This window comes from Eleutherodactylus coqui, unplaced genomic scaffold (assembly GCF_035609145.1).
Source record: "Eleutherodactylus coqui strain aEleCoq1 unplaced genomic scaffold, aEleCoq1.hap1 HAP1_SCAFFOLD_442, whole genome shotgun sequence".
In the NCBI taxonomy this organism is placed as follows: Eukaryota; Metazoa; Chordata; class Amphibia; order Anura; family Eleutherodactylidae; genus Eleutherodactylus; species Eleutherodactylus coqui.
Genome location: NW_027101895.1, coordinates 42824 through 54005, shown reverse-complemented (window position 1 = coordinate 54005; position 11182 = coordinate 42824). Strand labels below are relative to the sequence as shown.

The following is an 11182-nucleotide window of genomic DNA, read 5'->3' as shown; positions in this document are numbered from 1 at the left end:
AATGTGGTTATCCCTTTACTACTACAGTGGTAGATGTGAGCCTTTAAACGAATGGCTAACCAGAGTCTCAAGCAAAAGTCTCCTCACCCATGATATCTAGAGTAGAGCTTGTTTTGAGTCAACAAGCCTTGTAACCATAACCCAAGATACAACAATAAGAGTGGCCATCATCATTAAATGCATACTGTCCCAACCTGCTGATTTCAGCAAGTCCGGACAATCATCTAATATGTATGACAGCCCCCAGCACTCCATTGATGGCAGATGTTGGGGGAAATAAGGATTGGGTAGCTGGATTTCAACTGCCGGTTTCATTGTATTCGGGAGATAAGCAGCTGCCAGAGGCTTTTCTTCCCTCTACTCTTAGGATATGTTCAAACAGCAGAATCGCCATGGAATTTCCTCCGTCAATGCCAATGGAGTTCTCAGATGCCGTTTCTGCATTGGAATTCCGCGCGTGGGTTTTGCCCATTGACAGGGCAGATTGCACGTGCCAAGCTGTGCCAAAAACCATAGAAAAATGCATGGTTTACAGAGGTGGGAATCAGAGCCGAATTCCGCTGAACATACCCTTCGAATGCATGCATACTCGGCAGAGCAGACGGCCATCTAATGTGTATAGCTGCCCTGAGTGAACATACATGAAGATTACGTAGTTTACAATTTTACAGTCTTGTATGTAATCAAACAATCTGCAATAAAGGTTCATGAAAAGTTAGTACACTAATGAAAAAAAGCGGAAGAGTAAATATAGTTATCACAAATGATTTTTATTTCTTACTGTATAGATATCGTGGGGGAAATAACTTGTACTTCACAGCAGCTATGGTTCTTTTTCAAGCACCAATCAGCATGTCACACACATCATACTGAATACTTAAATTAGGATCTTACTTAAATTTTGCAGATTTTCAGACTATTTCAGGTCTGAATTTTTTTTCTTACTTCTTGGTATTGTAATGGACATTAATCAAGAAGTACATAAGCAGACATGTCAAGGTAAAATTCTTTACTTTGGAGCATGCCAAACAGATCCTTGTAATCAATGACATGACGTATTCCTTAAAGGGCCCTTCGGCTGAAATATGGGCATTGCATGCAGGACCAGGTTGCTCATCCAGAGATCCAGATTTACCTCTAAGGAATGATACTGATATTAGTACCATAATGACTAATAAGTTGTAGATCCGCTGAGTTGCCAACAGTCATGTCATTAACCCTTTTGTTGGCATTAATACTACCTGTGGTATACACTCAGCACATCCAGAAGGCAATACATTCCTGGATATGGAAATATAATACCCAGGTAATCATGGTTGACGGTTTACAGACGTCTCCACAGAAGGCTTGATGTCTTCTAATCTCTTCTAATAGTTATCCACCTGGGTATCTGGCACTTGGCCGGAGAAGCAGAACAGGGGAACACATTCAGGTCAGACTGTGACCTGCGATCCTGACAAGACAAAAAAAAAAAAAAAAAAGAAAACTGTAGTGTTATAACAACAACATGGTTGAGCTTTCCTGCCAAATTAGTGTTTACTTCACCTCTTGCTCTGCTCTGGGTGGTTTTGGGAGCCAGCTGGTAACAGCAGCTAAGTGGCTCAAACCCCTGACCAATTGAACCTGTTGCTCCGGCAGCATCTGTGTCATATTACCTCTACTTAAAGGGGTTGTCTCGCGAAAGCAAGTGGGGTTAAGCACTTCTGTATGGCCATATTAATGCACTTTGTAATATACATCGTGCATTAAATATGAGCCATACAGAAGTTATTCACTTACCTTCCCTGCGCTGGCGTCCCCGTGTACATGGCTCCGTCTAACTTCAGCATCTAATCGCCCGATCAGGAGGCTGGAATCGGCACACGTGACGGGGCGGAGCTACGCGATCATGCGTAGAAGGGGCGGGGCCAGAACGCCGCTGCTGTCGAATAGACCCGAAGGCAGAAGACCCTTCTGCGCAAGCGCGTCTAATCGGGCGATTAGACGCTGAAGTTAGACGGAGCCATGGAGACGGGGACGCCAGCGCAGGGAAGGTAAGTGAATAACTCCTTATGGCTCATATTTAATGCACGATGTATATTACAAAGTGCATTAATATGGCCATACAGAAGTGCTTAACCCCACTTGCTTTCGCGAGACAACCCCTTTAAGTTACATGGGATTATAAATCATACTAAATAAGACATGCAGAGACCGATTTTAATGCATCCATGTTATACCACATTTCTAGATTTTTGTCCACCCGTTGTATATCTATTCTCCATAAACTATTTCATGCTATGACATGGGCAAAATGGGCAAAAGCAGTAGCCACAATAAATAGCTGACAATTTAATCTTAAGACCATAGACGTTTCTTAAAAGGGAACCCGGTCAGTCCCTTATATGTCTATCTGCGGGCAGCACAGTATAGTGACAGACATGCTGACTTCAGCAGTCTGTCACTTATACTGGTTTCACTGGGGCAAGAATAGTCTGAATTTACTAAACTTCATCACTGATTGTACTATAAAAACAATTAAAAAATAACTTATTATTATCACTAAAAGTACCTATACTCTGAACAAAACACTCAACACAGAATGAGCCGGTTAATAAATTCCCACTAGATGCAAATGGAAGTCAGAATCAGGGCTTGGTGGAATACCAACTAGTCGTACATCCACCTCCGTATCTACCGTGCATGGTGTATATTGGCTAAGCCTCCTTTAGTAATTGTCTGCCAAAGTGTTTGGGGAGTAACCCCAACCCCCTTCCTCCTCTGGAGTGCTCCCAATCCAGAAGCAGTGACATACAGAGAATATGGACCGTATTCATCCTTTGTATCCTCCCGGTCTCTGAGCTGTAGCCTGTTACCATGTAAAGTGAATTGTACTTGCACTATCTGTTATACGAGTTATTCTTCAGTAAAAGTAATACCGGGCCCTAACTGTTCCTGGGGACCCGAGGTACTAAAGTCTCTGGGTTCATTTCTCCACCGCATAGAATACCGGTGTGTGGGAATGGTGGCGTCACAAGTGATTTGTACAACTACTCCCCCCCCCCCCCCCCCCCCATCCCTTTTATTGGCATTCTCTATCATAGGGGTGTCGAAACTGGCCTGCAATCCTGCTCTGGCCTTTGCAACATGTCATCCCTCAGGGACCAGAGCCTGGTAAGTACCACCGTGACGAGACAACACTTATCCCTTATCCCAGCTCTTCATGTTAGCCAGGTGCCCAGGGTAACCCCTCTGGGGTGTTGCAATTATCCTTCCAATCTAATTTTCATGAACTTTGGGCCAATTTTCCACCCTCTTATTTACGAAAAAAAACGTTTCTATGAATATAAGGAGTTTCGCTCAAGTCCTTGCAACCACCACTGGGCTTTTTTTCTCCAAGAATCCCACAGCATCCATATAGTATGTTTCTATGGTGCGCACGCACGCACGCACACACGCACGCACTGTGTTTTACAGCAGCAACAGGTTGATAAATCGGTCCAGTTTCTCCACAGAAAGAATAATTATATAGCTCCCTTATGTGGCCAAATGAATCTATTACATTAAACTGTACTTTTGTTAAAGTGACCCTTTTGGATTTAAGACTAAATTCTATCCTGGGACAAAAGGGTATATTATCTGCAGTTCTCTGCTGCCCCTCCGATCCCCAAGTCTTGAGTCCCATTTTCAGGCATCAAAGACGGCTGCAGCAATTTTCTCACTAGCTAAGGCACACTCTGTACTGCCTGCTGATTGACCAGTGCTGATCACGTGATCTGCTGATTGACCAGTGCTGATCACGTGATCTGCTGTGGCCAATCCGAGCATGTGCAGTACATTATTAGTCTATCTAATCCCCACAGTGCATTGGTAGTGTTAGTCTGACGTTTGCATCAGCCATCTCGAAAGGCTGAAAATGGGGCCTAAATCTGGCAGCAGGTAATATACCATTCTCCTCCTGTCCTGAGATACAATTTTGTGCAGAAGCCAGAGGGTCAACTTAAGGTTTTAAAACAAAATTCTGTATTTATGGAATGTGGGGAGCATTTATGAACATTTTGTTAGAAAACAGCGGCTGGCGACTTGCTTACCAGGGTCAGGATACAACGCACTTGCAGTTCAGACATCCCTTCTCGCTCTCATCGGGAGGATTCAGCTTCCGCAACTTATGCTGCCGGATCTCTCGCACGAGTGTGTAAAAGGCGTCTTCTACTCCCTGCGAGATACAGGAGACACCAAGGTACAAGACCACTTACAATCCAGGACACCAGTTGGAAGGGCAGAATAATATTATATACACACACACCTGTATACAGATTTGTATAAAACCTGCCAGAAAGACCTGGTAACATCTGTTTCTCCTGCCCATGTGGAGAATCTTACATTTATCAACATTAACCGTCATTTGCCATTTTTCTGCCCAATCCCCCATCTTATCTAGGTCCTTTTGTAGCCGCACATTGTCCTCCGTTGTATTATCTTGTATCATTTTACTGTGCAGCCGCTCTAACAGGTCATTGATAAATATATTGAACAGAATGGGGCCTAAGGCCTCATGCCCACGGGCAAAAGAAGAATTAAAATCCGCAGCAGATTTTAACTCTTCTCCTGCCCGCGGATCCGCACCCCATAGGGATGCATTGACCACCCGCGGGTAGATAAATACCCGCGGATGGTCAATAAAAGTGATTTTAAAAAAAATGGAGCATGAAAAAATCTGGACCATGCTCCATTTTCGTGCGGGTCTCCCGTGGGGACGGCTCCCGCGGGCTTCTATGGAAGCCTATGGAAGCCGTCCGGATCCGCGGGAGACAAAAAAAAAATCAGATTTTACTCACCCGCTCCGTTTCTTCTCTTCGCAGCAGCGCCATCTTCTCTCAGTCGCGGCCGGATCATTTTGCTTCGGGCCGGCGCATGCACGGGGCACATCACCGACGTCATCCTGCGCATCCGCCGGGCCGAAGAAAGAAGATCCGGCCGCGACGCAGAGAAGATGACGCGGCAGCGAAGGAAGGATCCGGAGCGTGCGAGAGGTGAGTTAATTCTGATTTATTCTTATTTTCAGCGCTCATGTCCGCGGGGCAGAAGGGACCCGCTGCAGATTCTCCATGGAGAATCCGTAGCGGGCCTGATTTTCCCCGTGGACATGAGGCCTAATACTGAACCTGTGGCACCCCACTAGCGACGGTGGCCCAATCGGAGTACGAAGCATTTATTATCACCCTCTGTTTTCTATCTCTGAACCAGTTCTTAACCCAGATGCACACATTTTCGCCCAGATCGAGCTGTCTTATTTTGTATATCAACCTATTATGTTGCACGGTGTCAAATGCTTTAGAGAAATACAGATATACAAGATCAAAAGACTCTCCCAGGTCCAGCCTAGAGCTTACTTCATCGTAGAAGCTGATCAGATTGGTCTGACATGATCGACCCTTCATGAACCCATGCTGGTGAGGAGTTATTCCGTTGTTCTCCTTGAGGTATTCCAGGATGGCATCTCTCAGAAACCCCTTGAATATTTTTCCAATTAAGTGAGACTTACCAGCCTGTAGTTACCAGATTCCCTTCTTGACCCCTTTTTGCATATTTGAACCACATTGGCAATGTGCCAATCCAGTGATTGTCCAGTCTAATTAGAGTCCCAAGATGTAAGAAATAGCGGTCTGTTTATCATGTCACTTAGTTCTATTAGAACCCTTGGTTGGGGGGAGGGGCGAATAGTCATTTTGTTGCATTGTATACACTGTAGAAAATGGAGGAAACAAAAAAAAGGGGCCATGTCCTTAAGGGGTTAAAGGGCCAGTGCTTTCAGGGCAAATCCTTTTTTCCATTTATGTAATTGAAAAAGTAGTTTAAGGGTTTTTTTGCTCTTTTTGGCAATAAGTCTTTCTGCCTCCTCCTTTGCAGGTTTTATCTTTTTCTTACATAATTTGTTTTTTTCAGGTTTTTGGCAATAAGTCTTTCTGCCTCCTCCTTTGCAGGTTTTATCTTTTTCTTACATAATTTGTTTTTTTCAGGTTTTTTTAGCGCTTTTTCACTGTCCACTTGTTTTAGTCATTTAAAGGCTTTTACTTATTGCCCCCTTATGGTCATGTTGAGCCACATGAGGTTGGAGTATGAACTGCTCACATAAGGTTAATAGGATGTTTTTTAACTTCTCCCATTTGTCTCCTGTACTGTTATTTTTGAGGATGTTGTCCCATTTGATGTTGCCAAGAGTAATTCTCAGCTGATCAAATGTTGCTTTACTAAAGTTCAGTTTTTTTTGTCGCTCCCTGATAAGGCTTCCTATTGAATGACAGCTGGAAATTACTTATGGAGGTCACTATTTCCCAAGTGTCCCTCAATTTGCACTTAGGTCGATGGATAAATAAAAGTGTGACTCCTTTCCTAGCTGTACAGGACCAGACATGGTTTGAAAATTCTAGCAGTGTGAACAAAGACTTACAGCCATCGGTAAAACAGTAAAACAGTCATCCATACCAGTCAGATTGTATCTCATTACCAATAAAGCAAAATACATCCTGCTCCTACCTGCCTGGTTTTAGCAGAGGTTTCAATGTAAGGAATGCCATAACTTCTGGCCAGGTCCTGGGCTTGTCGGGTCTCCACAGTTCTAGCTGGGAGGTCACACTTATTCCCCACCAACACCATTGGAACATCATCAGAGTCCTTTACCCGTTTTATTTGTTCCCTGTGTAAAATATTAAAAAGGACTTGCATTAACATTAACCGATGGCTTTAGAGCACACAAGTTAAACTTGAGGCCTGAAGGCCAGACAGTGACCCAGCAGGCATTCCACTCACCCAGCCTGCATCTCTGGCCTGGTGGGGCAGTGCAGAGTCAGTGACCGCTGACCTCTTCCTCCAATGTCTGAGGGCGCCGTCCTGTATGCAGTTCAGATGCCAAGGGGAGAAGTCAGCGGTCACAGACTCAGCTGCAGATCGGACCAATGGAATGCCTGTATGGATGCTCCCTGGCCAGAGACAATAGAGAAGGGAGGGCAAGACAAAAGAGTCACTAATACTACTGGGATTACTATGGGGGTAAATTATTACTCCTGGGTCCAATATAAAGAACACCATTACTACTGGAGCCACTATGGGGTTCACCATTACTACTGGAGCCACAATGGGGGACCATATTACTACTGTGGTCACTATGGGGAACACTACTATTATACACTTTTACAATTACAAATGACCCTTTGAAGGCAATAGGGCTGATACGGCCCTCGGTGAAAAGGAGTTTTTACACCCCTGCTTTGGAGACTCTAGACTACAAGTTTATCCTGATGCCCCAGTAAGGCATGGATGTGGGCATCAAAGTGTTCCCCACACGTGAGCACCCTTTATGAGCAGAGCAAGCTACTGGAAAAGTCGGGTCCCATTCTAAGATAATGAACATGGCCGTGTATTACATAGTCGCTCATTCATCAGCTAAATATTAGGTTTCCCCAGCAGTTGGCATCTGATTGCAGTTATTTAGTGAATTTAGTTAATCCCTGAGGTTCAGTAGCTTCAAACCAAGAAGAGGTTGCCAAATGGGGTAAGACCTTTATGGGGACTACACATACAGAAGTTGTTGTTGACTGACAGCAGTCACGTTATAAACTTCTTCACGCAGTTCAGCTGACCAAGTATCTTAGTTCAATGGCAGATGGAGTGCTTGAGATAAAAGAGTCTACCAGATACATTACTGTTGTGGTATATCATCAATGACTGGGTGGGTTTATAATGTAACCTACCCATCTGGTTTCCCTGATCAGATGTCAAGGAACAGTTAGGAAAAATTCAACTACATCAGAGTTGTTGCAAAACTCTTTGTTCCATATATCCAGGAAGTGCATGGATTTTTACAAACCCCATTCAAATCAATGGGACAGTCGCAGACATATCACCAACAAATCTGCAGATACACATTAGATCATATCCAATATGTAGGGTCACTTTCAGGGCCATTAATAATATGGGTGTCCATGCCTAGTATTACATTGGCAGGACCAAGATTAGTCTACGGTTTTCTGAGATTATCTATATTGTAACCAAATATTCTCACGTCACGCCAATTTTAAGGCTCTTTACCTTATACAATAAGTACATGTGCTGATATACTTCTGCAGAATGCAGGAAGGTCTTGGTGATATCAACCTCTACAGAAGGGCTCGGTACTATTTTCACTCTCCATCCTCTTTCTATGACCTTTGGACAGATTTTCGGGCGGCACTTCTGTGAACGTTGCAGTAACTATTGCCAAGCAGCAAAGGGCATGGGACCAACCATGATCTGGTTCTTGCTCGCCAAGGGCCCTATAGCATTTGCATGGGTAATCTATATTGTACATTCACGCATGGTGGCTTGTATAATGGTGGTATGTGCAGAGGAACATTGAAGGCAAAGTCAAGGAGATTCACAGAGCTCCTTACTTGAGGATTTCAAGCTGCAATGTATTGGTGGTGAAAAGGTTTTATGGGCTAAGTGTCACTTGAGGTTCTGGGTCACACACCTGTACTGGTGAATATCCTCAAAAGACTTGGTGTTGTTAATGGCAAATACACATAAAAATCCCTCTCCTGTTCTCATGTACTGGTCCCGCATTGCACTGTATTCCTCTTGACCTGCTGTGTCCAGGATGTCCAGCAAACAAGTTTCTCCATCTATGACAACCTGTTTTCTGTAGGAATCCTGAAATGTTAAATGGTAAAGTACGGGTTAGTTAGAAACCAAAACATGCCCTTACTTATTACTTACCACAGACTGAAGAATAGGACACATTTCATAATCTACGCAATTTAGTCAAGCCCAACTCGTCTGCAGCTGCATTTGTAGAAGCACTGTAAAGTAACGCAAAATGATATACCCAGTTTCCCTAAAATTAAGACCTACCCCAAAATTAACCCCTAGCATGATTTTCCAGGATTTTTGAGAATGCAACATAAATTTTTCACGATTTTTGAGGATGCTTGAAATATAAGCCCTACTCCAAAAATAAGTCCAAGTTACAGTTAAATAAAAAAAAAAACAATTTTAATAGTGCCCAACCAGCTGTCCATGTAAAAAAAATGAATATTATGGAGCAAAAAATAATATAAAGACCCTGTCTTATTTTCGAGGAAACCGGGTTATGTTCAGTATATGTTTTGACGTTGGCTATTGACAACCTTTGGAGCAAACGTTTTTTCACATATATGCATACATTATATTACAGACAGACAGACACACACTGCTGACAACACTGGCCCGTTTACATGCAATGATTACACTGGTTAACACTGAAACGGTTTCTGACATAAAAAGCTCCTAATCTGTATCATCTCGGTGTGCTGAACACGAATAGGACCACAAATTTTTTTTTTATGAGCTCTCGTTTTGAAGATATTTCATATAGTTTATTTTCTGTTTCACCGTGGAAATTAAAAAAAAAAACAAAAAAACCAAAAAAAAACAAAAAACACACGTTTCGGCGCGGGACAACCCCTTTAATCACTTGAGTGGAGAGGTGTTTGTTTGCCATTTTAAAGACAGACTACTTGTTTACTCATGTCAGTAGGAGACAAAGCAGATTCTTCACACTAATTAAAGTCCTCTGGCCAGAGTTTATCACATAAACACCCCGCCCCCCTTCAGCTAACGAGGGAAATGGAGAGATTACAGATGATTATCTGCACATATAAATGTTCAGCATTTTATACAAAAAAGTCATTAAGTTGTTTCAGCGATAATCGTTGCGTGTAAAAGGGCCATAAGATATCTGCTCAGTCAGGAAACTGATTCCACCTTGTTTGACTATGTTTTGTTAACATGCTCTTTTCCTTGTTTATACGTTAGCAGCTACATTTGTTAGATTTGTTTGTACAGTCACCTTTTTCATTGTTTAAAAATCAACCTTATAAAAATTATATGTTAGTAAAAAACCTTCCAGGGAACAGATAGATGTTTTATAGTGCACAGCGACATCTTGTGGTTAATTTCAGGTATGGCAGAAGTGTATGACAAAGAATGAAAACCACCGAATCAATTACTGACACCTATACAATAAACCCTGGTATAATACTAACTCACAAAACAGCAAGAGTTTAGTCTTATCTCATGTGACATTTCCTTTTCGTTAGGGAATACACTTGAATTGCACTGACACATGGAATATAGTGTTTTGGCATGCATAAAAGGTAATGAGGTCTATGGATACACACAGAACAGAAAAAAAAACTATGCAAAATGTAAATGTAAAAGAGCCTAATAAATACAGTATAGCCAAAAAAAGGAAAAACCTGATTGTTTGCTATGAGCAACTACTCAACTTTTCCGCTTTACGATTATAAGGGTATATTCATACATGATGAACTTCACTCCTTGGGATGAATGGAGTGAAATCTGCTGTGAATCTACAATCTCAATATCAAAATCTGTACCTAAATCATCTCTACTGACCACAATACATTAAGTATGTAAATGGATGTCAGCAGCACACTTTTAAACACCCGCAAGGGATGGACACACAAATGCAAAAGCCACCTTACAGATCCTGACCCGATCAGATCCAGAAGTTCCAAGATGAAATGTAAAGCGATGGCAGCATACACGGTGATTTCAAAAATGGTTTTTCCTTTTATTTCCTTCACAGATGGTAATACAACATTTCGACTTGCGTCTTTTTCAAGTATGCACTCCCCCCCCATACACTGCACATATATATACCAAAACATTTAATCACATATCCAATCACAACCTGTCTTGCCATGATCTCTCCTCCTCCTGCACATGTTGTATGTAATTACTGCCATGGCGCGCCTCCGTGTCAATCCAGCGTCTCCATTTACTTCACTGCAGCTGTGCAGCATCATCATCCAGGGACTTTCAACAAACTTTTTTGTCTAGGGATTTTCAACAAACTTTATTGTCCAAGGACTTTCAACAAACTTTATTGTACATGGATGGCAGACAACAGAGCCTCCAAAAGGCAATATTACCTCATCATTGCAACAAGGAACCACTATATTTAGGAAATCTATTAGGAGATCGCTCCAAAGTACTGCCCCACATGTCCAAATCAGTAGTAAAACATAGATATTCATAAATGCATTTATGCTCGTAATTTGCTATACCCAATAATGGTAATATTCCATAATGGGTATATCAAGACACGCATTATCCACTAGATACTATACAGATATGCAAAAATAAAAATGGCTAAATGCAT

General features: G+C 42.3%; 1 protein-coding gene across 1 annotated transcript; it reads right to left on the bottom strand.

The window, feature by feature from the left end:
* Positions 1 to 786: 786 nt before the first annotated feature.
* Positions 787 to 8694, bottom strand: LOC136593148 (GTPase HRas-like; the record flags this gene model as incomplete). Its single annotated transcript, XM_066588648.1, has 4 exons — positions 787 to 1453; positions 4071 to 4195; positions 6517 to 6676; positions 8489 to 8694. Coding segments are annotated over 3 exons (486 nt in total), but the record flags the coding sequence as incomplete, so codon positions are not given.
* Between the last annotated feature and the right edge of the window lie 2488 nt (positions 8695 to 11182).